This window comes from Manis javanica, chromosome 5 (genome assembly GCF_040802235.1).
Source record: "Manis javanica isolate MJ-LG chromosome 5, MJ_LKY, whole genome shotgun sequence".
In the NCBI taxonomy this organism is placed as follows: Eukaryota; Metazoa; Chordata; class Mammalia; order Pholidota; family Manidae; genus Manis; species Manis javanica.
The window spans coordinates 132,513,073-132,537,907 of NC_133160.1; the positions used below are offsets into that span (position 1 = coordinate 132,513,073).

At 37.3% G+C, this 24,835-nt stretch overlaps 1 protein-coding gene across 2 annotated transcripts in view; it reads left to right on the plus strand.

Moving 5' to 3' along the window:
- The window catches only part of SCFD2 (sec1 family domain containing 2), a 398,635-nt gene that overhangs the window by 145,701 nt on the left and 228,099 nt on the right, over positions 1-24,835 (plus strand). For both annotated transcript variants that reach the window (XM_036998665.2, XM_073237624.1), the window contains exon 5: positions 18,264-18,513. In XM_036998665.2, the coding sequence (XP_036854560.2) occupies positions 18,264-18,513 (250 nt within the window). The remainder of the gene's footprint in view (positions 1-18,263; positions 18,514-24,835) is intronic.

The following is a 24,835-nucleotide window of genomic DNA, read 5'->3' on the forward strand; positions in this document are numbered from 1 at the left end:
TTTTTACTAACTGAAGACATCTGTGTAATCAGCACCCAGATCAAGAAACAGAATATTAGCAGCAACCTGGGGAGCTATGCTTTTGCTGCCTTCTAGTTTTCCCTCCTTCCAAGGGGTAGGGACTTCCAAAAACATAGATTAGTCTTCCTTGGTTTTTGTATTTTGCATAAATGGAATCATATAATAGATTCTTTTTCTATGGCTTCTTTCATGCAACACTGTATTTGTGAGGTTCATCCACCTGGTTGTTTTATGAGATCACAGGTGATTCTCTGTAGTTGCTGTGTAGTCTTCCATTGTGTCACTCTACCACAGTTTTTCTCTAATGACATTGCTAGAGAAGGAGAAAGCTTATAGAATCTGTTTTGCAGAATCTGAAGTGCTTCCGCCAAGGCCTTCACCATTTCTCAGTGCCAGGGAATTGTTTGCTCCACAGACACAGAATGCCAGATATTTCCAAGTGCTCTATGTAGGGATAAATTTTGAAAAACACATTCATACTTTGAGATTACACTCTCTGTGTTACTTTCTATCTGTATATTTGCTCTATTAAGTCTTCTTGACACCTATTCTGACTTTTTCATTAATCCTTCATACCATGGTGTTCTCACTCCCAGAGTCCTTGCATTCATTTTGTTCCCCTTTCTTACTGTCCTGACCTTGGATACCCCCCTTCCTGAAATATGTACATCCATCCCTTTCTTAGTTTTTTTCCCCAATTCTGCCCACTCTGTTATCTCATTTGAACTACCTCCTTATGCTCTGAACCTCCATCCAAAAACCTTGGAATAATTCTAGACTCTTCTCTTTCCTAACACTGTGTATCTAATCCATCAGCAAATTATGCTAGCTTTAGCTTTAAAATATTTCCAAATTCAACCACTTCATACTACCTCAGACCAAAGCCCATAGTTTCTTGATTTGGTTATTGAAATTGCTTCCTAACTCTCTCTCTGCTTCTATCCTTGTCCCTCCATAGTCTATTCTCTTCACCAGTGCCTGCATGATAGACAGCCTTTTAAAACATAAATCAGATTTAAAACATAAAATTCTTCTGCTGAAAACCCCTTTCATCTCAGAAGAAAAGCAGATATTCAAAGGTCCTGAATAATCTGTGCCCTTCTCTGCTTCATGTCTTACCCTCTTCTCACTTCCCTTGCAACTTCCATACCACTGCTCTACCACCTCCTTCCTGCTGCTTCTCATCTGCAGCCCATGACATAGAGCCCCTACTCTCTTTAAATCAACTGTTCCTGGAAATATTTTCACCCTCTTTGATGACTCTGGGATCTGATTCCTTTTTGTGCATGTCTTGCATGTCTCTTCTTTTTTTCATGTAGTTGTAGGTACACAGAGAATACACATAGACTACTAGGAATACTGGACACACTGGGTTGATAGAATTGAGGTGACTAGTCTATGGGTTTTGGCTGCCCTAGGCCCCAGCCAGCTGTCACTTGGTTCTGGGCCTGGGGAGTAGGCTCCTCTGATAGGTTAAGTGGGCCTTCTGCTGCTCTTGCTCTCATTTGATTTGTCTAATCTGCTGGGTTTCCTGTATGACTTGACCTAGTCAGGATTCTGCTGCTATACCCTGTCTCAAGGATCTGGATTCCCTTTCCCCATAAACTCTCGTTTCTCTCTGACTTGGCAGCACTGGGGAGGAAATGTGTAGTGGACCAGATACAGGTTTGGGGTAAAGCTTTGAGTTGGATTCTAGTTCAGCCATTTATCAGTTGGAGTCCTTGACAAGTAATGTTTCTCAACCTCAATTTCTTTCCCTGAAATATCAGTACTGATGTTACAGGGTAATCAGGAGGATTAAATGAGAGAATCTATATCTTCATAAATGTTTGTTTCTCTTCTCTTTTTCTGATGTCAGTTACTTCATTACAGAGATAAGTATAGTTTATATACTGTGTTCAAGGAACTGAGCTAGGTGTTAGAGATACCATTAGGAATAAGATGTGATTCTTGCCATCAAAGATTTTGTAGTCTTAGAAGGGAGCTAGTCATGAATAAACAATTAAATTCAGGGTAACAAGAGCTATGGTAGAGGGAAATAAAGGCTTCTCTGGGATCACAAAGTAGGCGCATTAGTACATCCAGCAAGGCTCAGAGGACGTCATGCTTGAGTTGTATCATGAGACCAGGTGGAGAAGAGGTAAAAAACCATTCTAGGCAAGACAGATAAGCATGCTCAAAAGCACAGAGGCAAATGCAGGTAGTTCAGCAGGGCTGAAATGTAGCCTGTAAGGAAAGGATTTGTGATGAATGAGCCTGCACAGTTAATTTGGGTCATGAAGGTAAAAAATGCATATGTCATATTAAAGACTGTATCTTGAAGGCAGTGGAAACCAAGGAGATCAAATTTTGGGGTTAGAATGAGGCAAATTATGACTAGAGATAATAGTAATTGCAATTTGGAGGGTAGAGGAAGGACTAGAGAAGAGGAGATAGACATATAAAATCATGAGGACTCGGTAGCTGATTTGATGTGGCAGGGATAAGGGAGAGCTGTGGTGGAGTCCAGGTTTCTGTCTTGGTCAACTGGAAGAATGACGGTGCCACAGAATGGTACCAGGTATACAGAATGAAGAGGAGATTTGGAGGCAAAAATCTTGATTTCAGTTTTAGACATGTTGAGTTAAGTTTGCAGATACGATGTACAAGTGGAGAAGTCCAATAGTCAGTTGACTGTATTAGTAGGGAGCAGAGGAGAGAAATTTGGCTGGAGATATACATTTATGAGTTTAATTAGTTGGCCAGCAAATAAAGGTGGGATACCATAGGAATCCACAAACACAGTGACTCAAACAGGACAGTTTATTTCCTATACACACTATAACCTAGAAATTGTTGGGTGGTCTAGTCCAAATGCTCAAAATGTGGTTCATGCCCCAGCGGCGTTGGTATCCCAGGAGAAGTCAGAAGTGCAAACTCTTCAGGCCCTATCCCAGACTTAACAAATGAGCGTCTGTGTTTACCAAGGGCCCAGGGTAATCTATATACACATTACAGTTTGAGAAGTTTTGATTTAAGGATCCCATGTTGCTCTGCCTTCCTCTCAAAGAACGTGGTTCAGGCAACTTACCACCACTTTATCTGCATTTTAGGCCTGAGAAAGGGAAAAGAGAGTAGAAAATAATGAAATTTCTTTTTAGGATGTGATATCTTTAAGTCAGTAAATACAAGCATTTACTGTATTGGAAATTAAAACTGAGAAAAATTTAATTTCATTATTAATTCCTTCAAAAATAATAAACCTGTTACATGCTAACATAAATAACATATTTTGTGAAAACTAACTATACTTCCACAACAAAAAAAGTAAGAGTGGCTTTGGTTTATAATTTTGCAAATCTCTTTAATGCCTTGCTGAGTAGAAAACAGCAGGATTCTTGTATTTCCCTCATCATTCAATATGCTGCCATATGTTGTTCTGATTGAAGTATATTAAGAAAATCCAGCCTCATGCAAATACATAGTTGGAAAAGGAAGGAATATTCTGATAGCCTTTTCAGATGTTTTCGGATATTCTTTTTTAGACTAGACTCCATAAGCAGTGATTTCTTAGAAGTAAGTTGTTATATAGAGTCACAAGCCATATCAATTAGCTTTTCATACTCTTTTACACTAAAACCCACTGGTTTATCTTGTATTTTAAATGGATCTTTTGCCTATGCCTGATTTTCTTACATCATGCATTGGTCATTTGAAAATATTGACTCACTGAGTTATGCAGGTCTTCCAAATGTTGACACAATTCATCATGCAATTCAAAATAATCACACTTTAAATGCCACCATTGATTCATCAGAAAAAGTCTTTTAAGTACAGAGAACCTACCAGTGGCAGATATAAGTTTTCTAAAACTTTCATTTTTGCTTAAAAACCAGAATTTTAGCATTGGCAGCAAATATGTCAGTTGTTTCCCTCGAAGGAACAGGATCAATTTATTCATCTTTGAGAAAATGTTTGCCAAATACCCACGTCTTAATCATAATTTATTTGTCATTCTTTCAAGTGCCAGTGGTGTTACATGAGAGAAACAATTAGCTCTATTCACAAATCACATAACTGCACAAGGCTTTTCTCTAGAGACACCCACTGGGCGGTAGTACACAGCCCAGCAGAAGTGCTTTGTGCACAGTTCCTGCTTTGTTACCCACAGTATTAAGAAGGTTTCTTTAAGGGTTGAGATTTGGTAACATTAATAATTTTTATTGCTTCATCAAGGGCTTTCTTAAGCGAAACTGGCCTTTTAAAAATTCCAGCTGTGAGTACATAGCATGGTGGCAAAGAACAGAAGGACTGTTAGCACCTTTTGGAGCCTCTCTGCCTGATCTATTAAGGTACCAGCAATTTTATCCACCAGTATTTTTGTACTTTTAATGAAGTACCAACAACAACTTTTTGGCAAAGGATGTCTTAGTATTATTATAAAATTAGTTTTGGCCTCTCAAAAAGCTCACTGGGATTCCTCAAGATGGTGGCATGAGTAGGGTGGTGGAAATCTCCTCCCCAAGAAAATACAGCAAATAGAACTATTCCTAAAAGAGAGACTAGAAGATACAGTACAACAGCCAGGGTACAGCTACATCTGCCAGAACTCAGTATCTCATGAAAAGGGTAAGATACAAAGCCGAGACCCGGAGGGACCCGAGCACTCCCCCCACCCCAGCTAACCAGTGGGAGGAAAAGAATCAGAGTATGGAGGGAGTGGAAGCACAGGACTGCTAAATAACCAGCCCTAGTAATCTGCACTGGGAGCACAGACACACATTGTATGGTATACTGGATATTAGTGAAACGGAAAAGTAAAATCCAAGACTGAGACTTTGAGCAGGACCCCACAGCCAGCTCCCCTGGGACAAAAGAAAAGCGGGCACTTTAAAAGTTTTAAAGGGACAGGGGCTTCACAGGTGGACAAAATTGTACTGGCACACTCAGCCCAGCAGGCTGGGAATTTTAAGGAACTTCAGGCACCCTAACACCCCCTGGTGGTAATGCAACTCCAAAGCCCTTCACGGCCATAAGCAGCCTGCCATTCATTACCCACTGCTGGCACTGCAAGCAAACCAGCTGACCCACCATTGCTGTGGACCAGCTGGTCAGCAGCCCCACCCACAGCAACCATACAGTCTTCTCCCAGCACACAGCTAACGGGGCCAGACCCAAAGGCTGCTGCCTATGTACAGCTTCCCAGCACAGGTAGAGGAAGCTGGCACAAAGTGCAGAAGGCACGAAGGGGTGCCACTTGTGCAGGAGAACACACGTCACTCGTCTGGGACCCCCAGCAGTGCCCTTGGCTATCCTGAGGGCCTCCCTGCCCACTGCAGCTCAGGGGATTAACCTAGAGACTGCTCTCTGTGTGTGGTTAACTGGCACAGTCAGCGGAGAAGGGCAAGGTGACCAGCAAGCAAGAAGGGACTTTGTTCTCCCAGCTGACACACACGCCACTCACCAGTGATCACTTCTATCACCATGAAAAGGCAGAAGAACCTGGTCCAGTTCAAAATCACTCAAACAGTACCAGAGAGAGGGCCTGGTGAGACAAATACAACCAATCTTCCTGAAAAAGAACTCAAAATATATAAAAGTCATAATCATGCTGATGGAGCTGCAGAGAAATATGCAAGAGCTAAGGGATGAAGTCTGGAGGGAAATAACAGAAATGAAACAAGCAATTGAAGGACTTAAGAGCAGACTGGATGAGGTGCAAGAGACTGATAATGGAATAGAAATCAGAGAACAGGAATACAGAGAACTGAGGCAAAGAGAGATAAAAGGATCTCTAGGAATGAAAGACTATTAAGAGAACTGTGTGACCAATCCAAACAGAACAATATTCGCCCAATAGAGGTACCAGAAGAAGAAGAGACAAAAAGGGATAGAAAGTGTCTTTGAAGAAATAATTGCTGAAAACTTCCCCAAACTGGGGAAGGAAATAGTCTGTCAGACTATGGAAGCCCACAAATATCCCAACACAAAAGACCCAAGGAGGACAACACCAAGACATCTAATAATTAGAATGGCAAAGATCAAAGAAAAAGACAAGGTATTAAAAACAGCCAGAGAGAAAAAAAACATCACCTACAAAGAAAAACTCATCAGGTTATCATCAGACTTCTCAACAGAAACCTTACAGGTCTGAAGAGAATGGCATGATATATTTAATGCAATGAAACAGAAGGGCCTTGAACCAAGAATACTGTATCCAGCAAGATTATCATATAAATTTGAAGGAGGGATTAAACAATTCCAAGATAAGCAAAGGTTGAGGGAATTTGCCTCCCACAAACCACCCCTATAGGGTATTTTAAAGGAACTGCTCTAGATGGAAGTACTCCTAAGGCTAAATAGATGTCACCAGAGAAAAAAAATCACAGCAAAGAAAACAGACCAATAAAATACTAACTAAAGCTAAAAAATAAAATGTGCTATCCACAAAAGTAGTCAAGGGAAACAAAAAAGAGTACAGAATAAAACACCTAACATAGAAAGAATGGAGGAGAAAGAAAAAGAAGGGAGAGAAATAAAGAATCATCAGACTGTGTTTATAATGGTGTAATAAGTGAGTTAAAGTTAGATGATTAGATAATAAAGAAGCTACGCTTGAACCTTTGGTAACCACGAATCCAAAGCCTGCAATGGCAGCAAGTACATATCTATCGATAGTCACCCTAAATGTAAATGGTCTGGATGCACCAATCAAAAGACACAGAGTAATAGAATGGATAAAAAAGCAAGACCCATCTATATATTGCTTACAAGAGACTAACCTCAAACCCAAAGACATACACAGACTAAAAGTAAAGGGATGGAAAAAGATATATTTCATGCAAACAATAGGGAGAAAAAAGCACATGTTGCAGTACATGTATCAGACAAAATAGACTTCAAAACAAAGAAAGTAACAAGAGATAAAGAAGAACATTACAGAATGATAAAGAGCTCAGTCCAATAAGAGGATATAACCATTATAAATATATATGCACCCAATACAGGAGCACCGACATATGTAAAACTAATACTAACAGAATTAAAGGAGGAAATAGAATGCAATGCATTCATCTTAGGGGACTTCAGCACACCACTCACTACAAAGGACAGATCCACCAGACAGAAAATAAGTAAGGACACAGAGGCACTGAACAACACACTAGAACAGATGGACCTAACAGATATCTACAGAACCTTACACCCAAAAGCAACAGGATACACATTCTTCTTAAGTGCACATGAAACATTTTCCAGAATAGAACACATACTAGGCCACAAAAAGAGCCTCAGTAAATTCAAAAAGATCGAAATTCTACCAACCAATCTCTCAGATCAGACAGGTATAAAACTAGAAATAAATTGTACAAAGAAAACAAAAAGGCACACAAACACATGGAGGCTTAACAACATGCTCCTAAATAATCAGTGGATCAATGACCAAATTAAAATAGAGATCAAGCAATATATGGAGACAAATAAAAACAACAGCATGAAGCCCTAACTTCTGTGGGACACAGCAAAGGCAGTTCTAAGAGGAAAGTATATAGCAATCCAGGCCTATTTAAAGAAGGAAGAACAATCCCAAATAAATAGTCTAAAGTCACAATTATTGAAATTGGAAAAGGAAGAACAAATGAGGCCCAAAGTCAGCAGAAGGAGGGACATAATGAAGATCAGAGAATAAATAAATAAAATTAAGAAGAATAAAACAATAGAAAAAAATCAATGAAACCAAGAGCTGGTTCTTTGAGAAAATAAACAAAATAGATAAGCTTCTAGCCAGACTTATTAAGAGGGAAAAAAAATCTACGCAAATCAACAGAGTCAGAAATGAGAAAGGAAAAATCACAATTGACACCACAGAAATTCAAAGAATTATTAGAGAATACTATGAAAATCTATATGCCAAAAACTAGATAACCTAGAAGAAATGAACAACTTTCTAGAAAAATACAACCTTCACACACTGACCAAGGAATAAACAGAAAATCTAAACAGACCAATTATCAGCAATGAAATTGAATTGGTAATCAAAAAATTATCCAAGAAGAAAATCTCCAGGCAACATGGATTCACTGCTGAATTTTATCAGACATATAGAGAAGACATAATACCCATTCTCCTTAAAGTTTTCCAAAAAATAGGAGAGGAGGGAATACTTTCACTCATTCTATGAAGCCAGCATCACTCTAATACCAAAACCCGACAAAGACACCACAAAAAAAGAAAATTATGGACCAATATCCCTGATGAACATAAATGCAAAAATACTCAACAAAATATTAGCAAACCGAGTTCACAAATACATCAATAAGATCACACACCATGAGCAAGTGGGGTTCATCTCAGGGATGCAAGGATGGTACAACATTCAAAAGTCCATCAGCATGAACCACCACATCAACAAAAAGAAGGACAAAAACCACATGATCATCCCCATTTGACAAAATTCAACATCCATTCATGATAAAAACTCTCAACAAAATGGGTATAGAGGGCAAGTACCTCAACATAATAAAGGCCATATATGACAAACCCACAGCCAGCATCGTACTTAACAGTGAGAAGCTGAAAGCTTTTCACCTAAGATTGGGAAGAAGGCAGGGATGCCCACTCTCCCCACTGTTATTCAACATAGTACTGGAGGTCCTAGCCATGGCAATCAGGCAAAACAAAGAAATACAAAGCATCCAGATTGGTAAAGAAGAAGTCAAACTGTAACTATTTGCAGATGACATGATATTGTACATAAAAAACCCTAAAGACTCCACTGCAAAACTACTAGAACTGATATCAGAATTCAGCAAAGTTGCAGGATACAAAATTAACACACAGAAATCTGTGGCTTTCCTATACACTAACAATGAACCAATAGAAAAAGAAATCAGGAAAACAATTCCATTCACAATAGCATCAAAAAGAATAAAATACCTAGGAATAAACTTAACCAAGGAAGTGAAAGACCTATACCCTGAAAGCTACAAGACACTCTTAAGAGAAATTAAAGAGGACACTAATAAATGGAAACACATCCCATGCTCTTGGCTAGGAAGAATTAATATTGTCAAAATGGCCATCCTACCTAAAGCAATCTACAGATTCAGTGCAATCCCTATCAAAATACCAATGGCATTCTTCAACAAATTGGAACAAATAGTTCTAAAATTCGTATGGAATGACAAAAGACCCCGAATAGCCAAAACAATCCTGAGAAGAAAGAATAAAGCAGGGGGGATATCGCTTCCCAAATTCAAGCTCTACTATGAAGCCACAGTAATCAAGACAATTTGGTACTAGCACAAGAACAGAGCCATAGACCAGTGGAACAGAATAGAGCATCCAGATATTAACCCAAATGTATGTGGTCAACTAATACATAATAAAGGAGCCATGGATATACAATGGGGAAATGACAGCCTCTTCAACAGCTGGTGTTGGCAAAACTGAACAGCTACATGTAAGAGAATGAAACTGGATCATTGTCTAACCCCATACACAGAAGTAAACTCGAAATGGATCAGAGATCTAAATGTAAGTAATGAAACCACAAAACTCTTAGAAAAAAACATAGGCAAAAATCTCTTGGACATGAACATGAGCAACTTCTTCATGTCCCCAGGGAAGTGAAACAAAAGCAAAAATGAACTAGTGGGACTATATCAAGCTGAAAAGCTTCTGTACAGCAAAGGACAGCATCAATAGAACAAAAAGACATCCTATGGTATGGGAGAATATATTCATAAATGACAGATCCGATAAAGGGTTGCCATCCAAAATATATAAAGAGTTCACACACCTCAACAAACAAAAAGCACATAATCCAATTAAAAAATGGGTAGAGGGTCTGAACAGACACTTCTCCAAAGAAGAATTCCAGATGGCCAACAGGCACATGAAAAGATGCTCCACATTCCTAATCATCAGAGAAATGCAAATTAAAACCACAATGAGATATCACCTCACACCATTTAGGATGGCTACCATCTAAAAGACAAGCAACAACAAATGTTGGCGAGGATGTGGAGAAAGGGAGACCCTCCTACACTGCTGGTGGGAATGTAAATTAGTTCAACCATTGTGGAAGGCAGTATGGAGGTTCCTCAAAAAACTCAAAATAGAAATACCATTTGACTCACTCCTAGGAATTTACCCTAAGAATGCAGGAGGCCAGTTTGAAAAAGACAGATGCACCCCTATGTTTATCACAGCACTATTTACAATAGCCGAGAAGTGGAAGCAACCTAAGTGTCCATCAGTAGACAAATGGATAAAGAAGATATGGTACATATATATAGACAGTGGAATACTATACAACCATAAGAAGAAAACAAATCCTACCATTTGCAACAACATGGATGGAGCTAGAGGGTATTATGCTCAGTGAAATAAGCCAGGTGGAGAAAGACAAGTACCAAATGATTTCCCTCATCTGTGGAGTATAAGAACAAAGCAAAAACTGAAGGAATAAACCAGAAGCAGACTCTCAGAACCCAAGAATGGACTGACAGTTATCAATGGGAAGGGGACTGGGGAGGATGGTTGTTAAGGGAGGGATAAGGGGGAAAAAGGGGTATTATGATTAGCACACATAATGTGGGAGGTGGCACAGGGAAGGTAGTACAACACAGAGAAGACAAGTAGTAATTGTATAGCATCTTACTACGCTGATAGACAGTGACTGTAATGGGGTATGTGGTAGAGACTTGAAAATGGGGGAGTCTAGTAACCATAATGTTGCTCATGTAATTGTACATTAATGATACCAAAATAAAATAAATGAAAATTTAATTTTAAAAAAAAGGGCTCCCTGGGATATCGGATCTATGGACCACACTTTCAAAACCACTGTCTTATGTTCTGAGCTTGATGAATACTGGCTTATATGAGATGCATGGCTTTAGACTGATTATTAGTTCAAAGGAAAATTGTTAAGTAGCAAATTTTAAAGTTGATGTTTCTCTATGCCTTCCCTTTCTGTGACACTCCTCAGGGCACTCACTGGCTCACTAGTGGTACAGATGGAATAGGTACCATGAGGTACCCACTCATGCTTGCTGCTGCTTGTTCATTGTTTAATTTGGAAAATATTTATGAGCCCCTTCCATGCCTCAGGTTCTCTGCCCAGGCTGTAGGCCCCAATGCAGAAATTCTCATGCCTTATCTCACATAAACCACTTGTGTTAATGTCCTATTGCTGCTGAAGCAAATCACCACAAGCTTAGTGGCTTAAAGCAAGATAAATTTACTATCTTAGACTGTGTAGGAAGGAAGTTCAAAACTGGTTTCATTGGACTGAAATCAAGGTTTTGGCAGCACTGCATTCCTTCCTAGAGGCTCCAGGGGAGCTTCTGTCCCCTTGCCTTTTCCAGTCTGGAAGCTCCTGGCATTCCTGGGCTCATTGCCCACTTTCTCCATCTTCAAAGCCAGTGGCAGGGCTATTCTCTCTGGCCATTTCCATCACTGCTTCTGTCTCTGACCACGCTGGGGAAGGCCCTCTGCTTTAAGGATGCCTGTGGTTAGAGTGGGCCCACTCAGGTTAGGCTAGATAATCTCTCCGTCTCAAAATCTATAACCTTAATCAAACCTACAAACTCCCTTTTGCCCTGTAAGGTAATATATTTATGGTTCTGGGGATAAAACCATAAAAGGCTCTAATTTGTGGCTGGGCCTCTAAAAAATGGTGGGCTTTTTTCAAAGATCATTGTACTACCTACCACACACTCTTGGTAACTGTGTATTAAATATTCATTGAAGGAATGATCTTATCCCATTGCTCATTTCCAAGAGCTTTGCTCCTCCCTGATATTAGATGTCAATTGTTTAAGGCTCAGTTGAGGTACCACCTCTTCCAGGATTTACGTACTCCTCTGCTGTGTTTCCCAAGTGAATGCAGAGATGCACTTACTGCATAGTCACAACTGTTTGCTCCTCCCCACATTTACCTGTAAGCTTCAAGAGTGTAGCCAGTGCCTGGCACATAGTATGTGCACAATAAATATTTGCTGAGGAATGCTTGAGAGCATGAGTAAATTATCCTTACCCACACCATGTACATTTTTGCACTTTGCCTGGGGCGTATAAAAAAGCGATTCCCCAAAGAAGCAGAGTGGCTTTAATTATGGAAATTTCAGGCCTTATGGTATGTATTAATGCAAAGATGGCAAACGGTATTGGGGGCAAAAGGGCCTTAGGCACTCCCTCAGCATCCCACTGGCAGCATCCCTTGAGCCTGCCCTGGGTAACTGAGCTAAAGCTTGGAGGAATGGCTGAGATGGTTCACCAGGAAAACCTCAGAGTTTTGTGGAGGGTCTGCAGGCTCTGCACCACATAGGAGCAGGTGCGGAGCCAGCCTGCCTACTCTGCAGCCACAGGAAATACGGCCTCTTCACTCCTCAGGCCTGCAGAGGTAGCCAGCACAGAGGCTGACTCTGGCTTCATGGACGTATTTTGATTCAGACAAAATTTGGATTTTCTAAAGATAACATGCATTTTACAGAGGGCCTTTTGTATGGAATTACTGGGGACTCATTCAAAAATAACAGGAACCCCAGACTACAGAAGAAAAAAAAAAAGGTTTTGTTGCTAAAGACACAGCTCCAGTCTTCCACCTCCTACTAGTAGGCCCATTTATATCAAAATGAATAAGAAATTTAATCCCTGGTACTTTACATAAAGAAGCCATTTTTTTTTTGGTGTGATTTGCTCTGTGTGTGCTTTTTTAATGGCAGTGTTTAATAATGTTTATATTGCCTTTAACCTTTGACTAACTTTGCAGTTAAGTTCCAAGATGTGGTTTCACATTCAGTATTTTTAGGCTGTGCCTCTGTCCTTTGAGACTACTGACTTTCTGTTTCTAGAAGGTATTTCATTCCCTTTCCGGTCATCTTAATCGCTTCTGCTGGGTGAGGAAGGAGGTCATGGGGTAGTAGGTGAGAGGGTAGTGGTAGTAATTGTTTAATATTGATCAATGGCTATGTGCCAAGCACTGTACTCTGTGATTTACCTCTTATTAAATCTTTAGAACAACCTTACGAAACAAAATCTATTATTGTGGAGCCTCAGTATGACAAAGTGTTTTTCCCAAAATTAGCCCTCAGAAAAGAGAGCATCTTCTTATATTTGAGTCCTTACAAAGACTGTCCTATTGTGAGAATTACTCTATTTTAAACCACAAAATAGCTTAAGTAATTGTCCCAATATTATGAAAGTGGGTGCCCATGGGATTGCTTAATATTCAGGCATTTGTGGTATTATTTCCACTTTACAGATGAGGAAACTGAGACTTGGAGAAGGTAAATTATTTGCACAAGGTCACACAGCTTATAAGTGGTGCAGCCAGTATTCAGGCATATAATTTTACTCCCATATCCTTCAGATTAGTCCCTCTCAGATTCTTTCTTTCGCCTTTGAAGAGGTTTCATTCTAGGGTGTTGCTGATCTCTTTCTTCCTTCTAGTTGGAGTTCTAAGAGCAGAGAAGATCAGAAAATAGAAATACATCCAGTCTGGAGCCATGCTTTTATGGGTAGCACTAAGAAGGTCTAGTTCACCTTCTAACCAAGGGGGCAGGGGATTCCCTCTTCTTCATCCTTGCTAGGTGATCACCCTGCCTCCTGTGCCATTGATGACAAGTTCATTGCTTTTCCCAAATGAGTCCTTACATTGGCTGATGGCTCTGGTTGTGAGTTTTTCCTCACACTGAGCTGAAATTGTCATTCCTGGAATTTTCAGTCTGACAGAAAGAAGATCAAAATATGCCTGAATTTGTCTCTTAATATTTTCCCTTCCCTCTCCCTTCCTCTCCTCTCTCCTTTTCTCTTCTCCGCTTCCCTTTCCAGTAAATGTTTTATTGTACAATAATTTTAGATTTATAGAAAAGTTGCAAAGATAGTACAAGAAGTTTCTCTATATCCTTCACCTTCTTGTTGTTACACTATAATAACTTATTTTCAGTTGACCCTTGAACAACACACATTTGAACCACACAAGTCCACTTATATATGGATTTTTTTCATTGAATATGTTGGAAAATATTTTGAAGATTTGTGACTAGAGAAAAACATTTTTCCAGCTTATTTTATTGTAATATATATATTGTATATATATTGTATATATTGTATATATATAATGTATATAACATACAAAACATTTGTTAATACACTGTTTATGTAGTTGATAAGGCTTCCAGTCAACAGTAGGCTTTTTAGTAGTTAAGTTTTTGGAGAGTCAAAGATTATCCATGGATTTTTGACTGTGCAGAGGGGTTGCCTCTTTTAATCCCCTCTTAACTTGTTTAAGGGTCAGGTGTGTTTTGCTATGGAATGATACTTTGGATTATAATTCATTACTACTTTATTTTGGTTCTCAAATTGTTCCAACTTTTTCCACTGAGAGTTCTTCCAGTTGTCTCTTATGTCCTTTTGACATGCCAACCTACCCAATCCTTTTGTTTTTTAAGGACTCCCTTACTCTCTGGCACTGCAAGATCTTTCAGTTCCTCTTATATTTTCCCTGCCCCATCCCTAGATCAGCTGTTTCCTTAAGGATCCCTGGTTCCTTTTATTTTACAATGATATTAGAAACCAAGATCTGACCAGTGAGTGTGCTCATTGCTACAGGGTGTCACTACTTCTAGATTCTTTCAGTGGACAGAGTTAGGAAATATATGTATATATATCAGCCCATATATACCCATACCTAAAATATTTATGTATCTACATTTGTTTCTACAGTAAAGATTTTATTTTGTGATCATTTTTATTGTTGTGTAGCCAACAATGAAAATATAATTCACTACCTTCTACCATCAATGGTAGTGTTAAAAAAAGGGGGTAACGAGGGAGAAGAAAGTGAAAATGGAGATCGTGGCATAAATATGTGTATTAAGAACTCTGTCATCTGCTAGTCAGATCATGTCATTTTAGAGATGAAGACATCCTAAAGAGCTTACTGAGATCCTAAGAGCTTAAGGAACAAGTTAATGGAACAGTCAGGATTGGAATCTGACTTTTTGAAGTGGAGTATTTTAATTTCTACCATATCTCATGCCACTTTAAGACTGGCCAGTATTCTTGGCTTTGTATTCAATTCAATAATTAACTGCTTGAAATGCATTAATCAGATTAGAATGTAATTTTAGAAATTAGTGTGCACAGATATTACCTAGTCAACGGAAGTCTGCTGGAGTATCACTAATGAGGGAGATGGCTCTCTACCAATATCTCTTAGATCAGAAACTTGAAAATCATGCTCTGATGGCCAAATGTTAGTGAGTGAAACTTTTCAAAAGATTATAATGACTATCCTACTGTGTTTTGCTTTCTATAACTATCTTTGAAAAAATCCTTTTGCTCTGGGGAGAATCATAGAGCTCCAATAGTATAGATGATTGGTATATACACCTGCTCTTTAGAAATGGGATAGAAAGCAGTGAAATAATCTACTTAACATCATCCAACGAGTTGGTGATGAGTTGAAAAGGAAAAATGAAAGCTGCAGCTCCATGGCTCCTCTTTTAACAGACCAACCAGATGGCTTTCTTTTAAATTGCTTTTGGCAGCTTGTAAAGCAAAGAACACTTAAATTGTTCCTCTCAAGAGACTCCTGAGGCTATAGGACAGTACTAGGATGCCTTCAAACCTTTCAGCCATTTCTTCTGAGAAATGGGTGTGTTTTATCCTTGGTAAATCATGTCTTGTCACCATGTAATGGTAAAATCACCATTCTTTTCTTTTCCACTTGTACCTTATTCATTCCAAAGACTTAATTGTATTTTCATTTTTCTGATACATTGTGAACATTCAAGATTTTAGTGAAAATAAATTGTAACAGCTGTTTTTTATGTACCAAATACTATAATTGTGAACCTTAGCCTTGAGTTGATATATCCAAATTTTTCCAGGTGTGGAAATGACTAGAAAAACTAGTTTTTGATAGTCATCTCAATACAGAATCACATTTAGCTGCTTGCCATCAACTTCATTCAGAGAGAGAGTTTCTATAGGTCTTCCTTTATTCCAATACTCCCTTCTTAATATGGTTTTTCCTCCTTAAAATAGTGCATATTCACTCATGCAAACACACACACACTCCCACCTTCCTTTCCTGCTTTACTTTTCTCTGTATCACTTACCACCATCTAATATACTACATATTTTTACCTCTTTTAACTTTTTAACTAGAATGTGAGTTCTATGAGGGCAGGGGATTTGTTTTGTTCACTACTATGTCCTCAGACCCAGAATAGTACCTGGACTATAGTAGATGCTCAGTGAACACTTCTGAATGGATACTGTGAAAACTGCAAGTTGTGATCCTTTGGCCTCTGATTTAACATAAATACAAATAACTAGGTTTATATTTTATTTTATAGGGTTATTTTATATTATAAGTGAAATAGAATTATATTATTTAAAATGGGGGTTTACCTATTCACCAAAAATTTTAGAATTTGTTCTAGAAGTATATATAGTTCCTTGGAAATTATGCTGTTATTCCAGTAATGCAATGCTATTATCACATGCAAGGGATTTTGAAATTCTTCTAAATACACTCAAGAAATTGATGGAAGAGTTAAAAGCAAGATTTTTTTAAGCTTTAAGGTGAATTATCTTCAGACTCACCAAAGATATCCTGAACCTTAAGTGACATTACTCAGTTTGATCTCTTGTTATTCTATTCACCAGATTTAGCAGAAAATGACTTTTCATTGATACAAAAAAAGCTACTCTTACCTCACACCTGTCAGAATGGTTATTATCAAAAAGACAAGAAATAACAAGTGTTGGCTGGATGCCAAGAAAAGGAAATGGAACCCTCATGCACTGTTGGTGATAGTTTAACAAGGGAATGTGTGTTGAAGCAGCCACTATGAAAAACAGTATGGAGGTTCCTCAAAAGAGTAAAAATAGAGCTACCATACCGTTCAGCAATTCTGCTTCTGGATATTTGACCAAACAAAATGAAAACAGTTATTTGAAAAGATATCTGCACCCTCATGTTAATTGCAGCATTATTTACAACAGCCAAGATATGAAGCAACCTAAGTGTCCATTGATAGACAAATGAATAAACAAGATGTGGTGTATATATATATATATATATATATATATATATATATATATATATATATACACACAATGGATATTATTCAACCATAAAAAAACCTGATATCTTGCCATTTGCAACAGTGTGTATGGATGAACCTAGAGGGCATTATGCTGACTGAAATAAGTTAGAGAAAGACAGCTACCATGTAATTTCAATTACATGAGGAACATAAAAATGAAACAAGAAAACAAACAAAACAAAACAGAAACAGACTCGTAGATACAGAGAAAAATCTTGTGGTTGCCAGAGGACAAGGGGCCATAGGGGGTGGGTGAAATAAGGATAAGAGATTAAAAACTACAAACTTCCTGTTTTAAAATAAATCATGGGAATGTAATGTACAGCATAGAGAATATAGTTAACAATATTGTAACAACTTTGTGTGGTGACAGACGGTAGATAGATTTATTGTAATCACTTCATAATGCATGTAAATGTTGACTATATTGTACACCTGAAACTAATATAATATTGTATATCAAGTACTGTTCAATAAAAAGTAAAGAAGAAGAGATGCCAAAGTGAAGGGAGGCAAATCAAGATCAATACTCTCATTAAGTAGTCACTGGTCTTTTTCCCTTGGACTTTTATTTTTCCTCAATTTCTGGGTTACTTTTTATATTTATGTATTAAACACAGAAGCAATAATAATGAAAGAGTTCCTTGGCTGTAAAAAAACCTACTCTAATATTTGCCAATATAGATAACATGTAAAAGAAAATGTTGTGAAATCTGAGGTAATTCCTCTTAAGGAGTTAAGTCCATTCATTTGGACATAAAGATGCTGGCATGTTTATATTTTTAATCACATTACTTTACAAATATATTGTTTTTATTTAAAATTTCTAGTGTCTGAAGTACTTACACTTTCAATTTTAAAACTAGTGGACTCTTATTTGTATAAGTAATATGTAGGATAATATAAAATGTTCTGCAACTTGCCCAGCCATTTTAAAAACAAGATGTTTCAAAACAACTCTAATGCCAAATTTCTTGCAGTATTTTCCCTAGGACAAGAAACCAACAAATAAGAAGCAATCTAATCAGTGAACATCACAGGCTTGTTTGTAAGCAATCTTTGTACTGATGTAGTACATAAATTACATCTTTGTACAGGACTGACATAGTTTCTTATTACCACGTTTTATTTCAGAGCATTGGGGAGTCATCAATGTCTGTTGTGTTAAATCAGCTGCTGCCCATGATTAAGCCTGTGAACCAGAGAACCAATGATGACTACAGCCCTGAAGAGCTGTTGATTCTCCTCATATATATTTTTTCTGTCCGTGGAGAGTTCACTGGCGACAAAGACCTGGGTGAAGCTGAAGAGAAAGTGAAGAAAACTTTGGCTCAGGTCTTTTGTGAAGAGGCAGAATTGTCACCTTTGCTGCAAAAAATCACAGGTTAGTGTTTAGCAAAATATGGGACATAAACATCACTGATACAGCAAACTGGGTTAAAAATAAAGGCATTTTAGAGAGAGGATGTAACCACCTTCACTGGACTTGTTTGAAATTTGATGAGACCTGGATTCTAGCCAGCCTTTAAGGTTAGAGGTTTTTATTTCAGTATTTATTTTTCCCAGTCATGGTAGTACAGTGACCTTCTAGTCGCTTGTCAGAATTCATATTCTTAGAGATAAAGCCTTGTTAAAATAGCAAAATATTCAGAGGTTATAATATCTTTAAGGAAAAGTAAGATGTGGTGAATCTTACTCAAAAGATTTTTGTTGACATAGTCCTTTTCAAATTGTCATTTTATACTTAAAAACTCTATTCTTCAGATGTTATACAATGTTATGGGATTGAAAACTGCCATATTTTCATGAGTAGTTTCATTTTTTTCACTAAATTAATGTTTGTTATATAACAATTTAAAAATAAAACAATTCTTAACTTTTCACTAAATTTAGGGCTAATTGTAAGAAAATACCTCCACCCCCTGCCAGTTGAAATTTGGTTAAGAGGCTGTTTGGAAAGTATGTACATCCTTTACTGAGCCTTCCTATTTCGCAGTCAGTGATGGGCAGTAGGGCCCAAGCTTGGAGATTTTAGTGACTTTTATCCTAATAGATATTCTGGTTTCAGCCTTTTCATTCCACTTCTGAGCCTCAGTTTCTCTATGGAAAGCTAGGTTCAGTATGACTTACCAGGCAAGAGGTGCCCAGAAGAAATGGACTCTAAGTGGTTACAGCTCACAATAGTTTATAACATTTTTTTTCACCTGTACAGCTGATGGGCAGTATGTCATGACCTTGTCTTTCATTTCTCTTGAGTTTTGTTATGGAAGTTACAAAAGAGAAGGTGTTGGCATTTTGCCTCTAGGAAGAATTTTTTTCTCTTTTTTTTTTACTGAAGTATAGTTGATGTAATATTATATTGGTTTCAACATAATGATTCAACAGTTATCCACATCATTTAATGCTCACCCCAATAAGTGTAGTTACTGTCAACATAGTAAGTTATTATAGTATTCTTGACTATATTGTCTATGCTGTACTTTAATCCCCATTAAGTAGTTTCATATTTTGACCTCTTGTATTTCCTTTTGAATCTGAATGAATTTGTAGTATGCAAGATAATATCCAAACATCCCAGTAAAGTAGGCTGTGCTGATTTGGGGGAACTATCTAATTAAATATCATAAAATCTAAATGTTCTCACTTCTAGTTAGAACTGTGATATAACACATGAGGACATTCATTGTGTGTTATTCTGTATCAAATTCAATATTATTTATAGTTTTTGTAAAGTTTATTTCCATTAGTGTGTATTGAGCCTGTGTCTGTTTGAGAGGGAAAGTTACTAAACCTTACACATAAAACTTGCATACTTTGAAAACGTACCAAGTTTCCGTTCATTCCTGAATGTGTGCATAGGTGTGTGGACCCCTCGGTTCAAGAAGGCGCAGCTGAAGTAGATGGTAGGGCTTCCCACTGTTCCTGCCGCCCCCTGCTGTGCCTCACTGGGGGGAGTGTCCAGACCCCTCAGAAGCAGGTTGCATGGCTCTCCTCCTAAGCATCCCACACATGTGTGCTTTCCTTTGCACACTGCTGACCTTTCCTATGTTTGGTTATGGAAAATAAAACCCTGACAAGATGGAAACAGAATCAAGTTTCCACAAAAATGAACCGTTTCCTTGCTTCGTACAGAACCTGTTTGCTAACTAAAAATTTACTCAAGGAAATTTGTGGAGTTTGTCCCATTTCATGAAGGTACAACACTTTATGAGAATACATGTGTGTATTGGCTCTGAGTGAATATTGACTTAGGAAAGTTTAATATGGTTTGTATAGTGCTTAGAACAGTGATTTGATTCAAAGTAAATTTGAGTACTAAGAAAATGTAATTGGAAGTTATTCTTAAAATGCATGATTTCAGAAACAGACAAAGATGGTGTGTTTTAGCTGAGGTTATTAGGATAGCTTTCCTGTAACACTGTATGTACCTCTATTATTCTGGGAATTGAAGTCATGCTGTAAGAGTATGCAGTTAATATTCACCCAAGGCGTTTATTCACCCAGCAGTTCATTCTTTATTAGTTTCTCTGTTCATGATTGCTTAGGATATTATATTTTCTTGCTTTTAAATGTGAATTCACACTTGAAAACACTTATGTACATTTATGTTTATATTAGGAAATTTTATAAGTTCAGCAATTGAAGATTAAAAACTAAGAATTTGTGGAAATCTTAGTATATTTTTAAATTTCAGAGACATTTTATAATCCTGAGTGTACATTTCTTCTTAGATGAACTTAGGATGCACAGTTTAAACAGGTTGGATAAGATGTGCTTACTTAAATTTGTCATGTGGGAGCTCACCAGTGGAACATATATCCATTGATTAACCTCTGTAGATACCAAAAAGACTTTATTTCCAAAGACAGGCTTTTATTTGGCCAGTATAGACATAATCCTTATTTTATACATTGAAAAGTCAAATATCCTGAGAAGTAGGGTTCATGTTTACAGTTAACTGCTGAAAATGTTTAATCGACATCTCAGGATAAAAAGTGGTAGGATAGTTTTGGGGCAGTGGTGACTCAATCTTGTATCCCAGTATGTATTGGAAGAATTACATTGCCTTTCAAATGTGCTTAGCCTATTGTGGAACTAGTTACCATGAACTTGCCCACAGTGTTATGTTTATGTTATTCTAGCTTACAGTCTTGGCTTAATTGTTACTGGGTGGTAGAACTTATTTTATGCCTTGTACACATTTTGTGGTTGATGAAATTTGGTTGCAAAGCAATATTGAAAACAAGGAATTAAAATAAGAATTCTAGTTTTTGTATTATGATTTTATCTTAATTGTGTAATCTAGATTTATTAATCTTATCTCAATTTATCTAGATTTTATCTTAATTGTTGATGCAATCAAGAAAACAATGCTTTTTCTGTACCAAAAACTTAAGCATGTTATCATCACCAAACTGCTAAAGTGAGAGAACCAAGACTTGAACTCAGGTGTTCTGGATCTGGAGCCAATGTCTTTAAATATGAGATTCTAACCTGCTGCAAACTCACTTCCGTAACCTTTGTGTTTATTATATTCTGTAACTTATGCTTGCTTACACTTACTGTCTTATGCTCTGCATGCTCAGCCATTCCATCATGCACTTGCTTTCTGAACAGTGAATTAATATTTGGTTAATATTATAGCTATTGCCCATGCTTTTAAATCTGATCTCTTATAGCAACTTCTAAATGTTCCCTCATACCTTCCTGTTTTTGAGCATGTGTTCTCTGTGTTTCTGCATTGCTATGAAGAAATAATTTTCTAGTGACTGAACTCTTGATTGTCTAGCTTTCTAAAACAGGAGTAGCAAACAAGTTCTTTTTATTTCAGTAATATCTCTTGACAATAATTGCCCTGTGTTTAAAAGTCTTATTTGCTTTTATATGTTAAATATGTAACTTACTTTTGGCAGTTTCTTTTATTTCTCCCTTTTACGGAAAGGACATTGAGAAATTGTGATTGGCAAAACAAAACTTAAGTATAGTCAATGGCAACATAATATTTTCTTTTTAATACACGCTTTTGGAGCGAGTGATGGGCAAAAGCTCTCTTTTCTACTCATACAAAATAACTAGGGTTGGCTCACTGGATGTTGGGGGTAGGAGCTGTAAAAAGAAAATTGGTATGGCCTGAATATGTCGTTTTGTGTTGTGCTTTCTCAATCTTGCTGAGTTCCAAGGGAGTATCAGTTTCCATACATGCTAATGTTTACATAGCAGTCACAAGAGACAACAAAGGAAAACCGTCAGAACTTTCTTCAGAGAATGAAGTCAAAATGCTAATTTTAAAGATTCTGTGCAAACTTAGAATGTCATTGTACAATGTATATTAGGAAAAGATATGTCAGAGGTATATCAGAAAAAGCAAGGGCTTAGATGTAGAAGTCTTTGGTTTCAGAAGTCCTGGCTCTGTCATTTAGTAGCGGTGTGTTCATGGGAAATCACCCAGCTTTGAACTTTGATAATAAACATAAGTGCCCTACTGACCACTCATGATTTTACTGAGAATAAAATGATGTTATGTGTGTGAGCTAATTTTTGATCCATCCAGTATTGTAAATAGGTAATTTTTTCCCATTGCAGTTATTATTTTGATAACGTCCAGTTGACATATAGGTAGTGTTTCCCAAACTTTTTCACAGTGTGATGCACATGGACAATTGAGAATATTTGCACAGTATACTGATGTAAGTGGATGGGACTGTTGTGGTTGAGGCAACCAGCCCTCGGGGCTCTGAGCACTCTGGGCCCTACCCCACTGACCTGTGAACTAAAGTGAAACAGCAGCTTCGCACACCTGTAAGCTATTAGGGCAAATCAGTACTCTAAGGTATGTTGGTCAGAAGGCTCTGGAATCAGCAAACAAAGAAAAACAGGACTTGCATATGGTTTTTGGCAGCCAAAACTATTTTGGAAAAATTTCTTCTTGGTAAACAATTTTTATATTACTCATTGATTTATTCCCTGAATTTTTATAGTATCTTTAAAGAAAAGGTCAATAGGGTCTAGATCTGTTCAGTTAGGTTTAGTGTAAAGCTAGGGAATGAGTGAGTTAAAGTATCTAAAAATACTGTGGTTCAACATAAGGGCATGTTAATATGGTGGAACCTGTAATTTACATGTATCAGATCCCTATTTTACTTCCTGTTGATAATTTGGGATTATCAATTACTGTATTATCATTATAGTAGGATCACATCTGAATATATATAGTGGAAAATTTACCAGATTAGCTGAACAAGAATGAGGCAGGAGTCCAAAGTCAGGCAGCAGGACTCATGCTCTTTCCAGTATCTTTCTTTCTTCCTGAAGATGTAGTCTTGCCATCACGGTTGTGAGGTGGGTTCTCCTCCTCAGCATATTAGGTCCATTCTTCAGGCAAGAGGGAAGGAGGATGGAAGTTCCAGGCATATACTGACAGAGACTGACATTTCAAATTAGGAGAACAACTGCTTTTCTGTAAATCCTGCCCAGAAAACTCATGCTATTGGCTAGAACTGGATTTCATGATCACCTCTGGCTACAAGAGAATCCGAGGAGGATTTTTGCCAGGCATAAATTTTTCATGAATAGAGTCAGGGTTCTGTTAGAAGAGTTAGGGTGAGAATGGACATAAGGTAAGAAACTTGTATTTGATGCAGTTATCATTATAGGCTTCACTGGCTCTGTGAATGACATCTATGAACAAAGAATTTCAGGTTACTGTACTGTATATGACAAAATAGAATCCTATGTAGACAAGGATTGGGAAATACCAGGTAATAGCAGTATTATCTGATAATCCTAGCTAATACTGTAATGTTCAAAGGAGTTTTATACACAGTATCTCCTTTGAGTCCTTAAGCTTACATATCTAAAAAATATACCCTAAATCTGAGCTCAAATGAAATATATATATAATGCCAAATTCTCTTTGATATAATTTGTTCACAAATATACTGCCAGTTTTTCTAGCATGGTTTGGGACAAAGAATATAAAATTGTTATGTAAATTTGGAAGTAGTATAGTTGCAGTTTTCACCATGTTTCCACAGTAGTTTCCTCTCTAATAAACCTTTTGTCTTTAGGTAAAACTCAGGTACATTTTGGAAGATCTCATAGTTGCCTAGGTTTTTATGATATGTGTAGGGATTTATAAGGCATTTATTATTATGTTTTATGGATGGAAAGGTTCCCAAAAATTATCCAATCTATTCATTTGCACATGAGAAAATCAAGGCCTCGAAGGTTGACTGACTTGCCTCAAATTACCAACCAATAGCCTGTTAAGCAACGTAAGGATGGGATTGAGACTGTATCTCCTGATTCCCAGTCCAGAATTCTTTTTACGAGATCATTGATTCCCAACCTTTGGCTCATGGATCCCTGAGAGAATATAGAACTTAAAGGATTTACTGCTCCCTGTGTGCTTTATGTACCATTCATAAACTAAGTATTACTCTTTACATATAAATATACAAATATCTGTAGATACACAAATATCTATACAAATATATTGTGATTTATAAAGTTTTTAAAGTTCACTTAAAATATTGCTGAAGTTGCAGAATTTTTCCTTTGTATCTTTCAATTAAGATATGAGAAGCATAATTATGTGGTATCCTCATAATTTCAAAATTTTTGAATCCATAGGTTACAATAGGAGTCTCAAACTCAAACACTTACAGAGACCAGTAATATAAATAAGTAATACAGGCTAGGCTTTG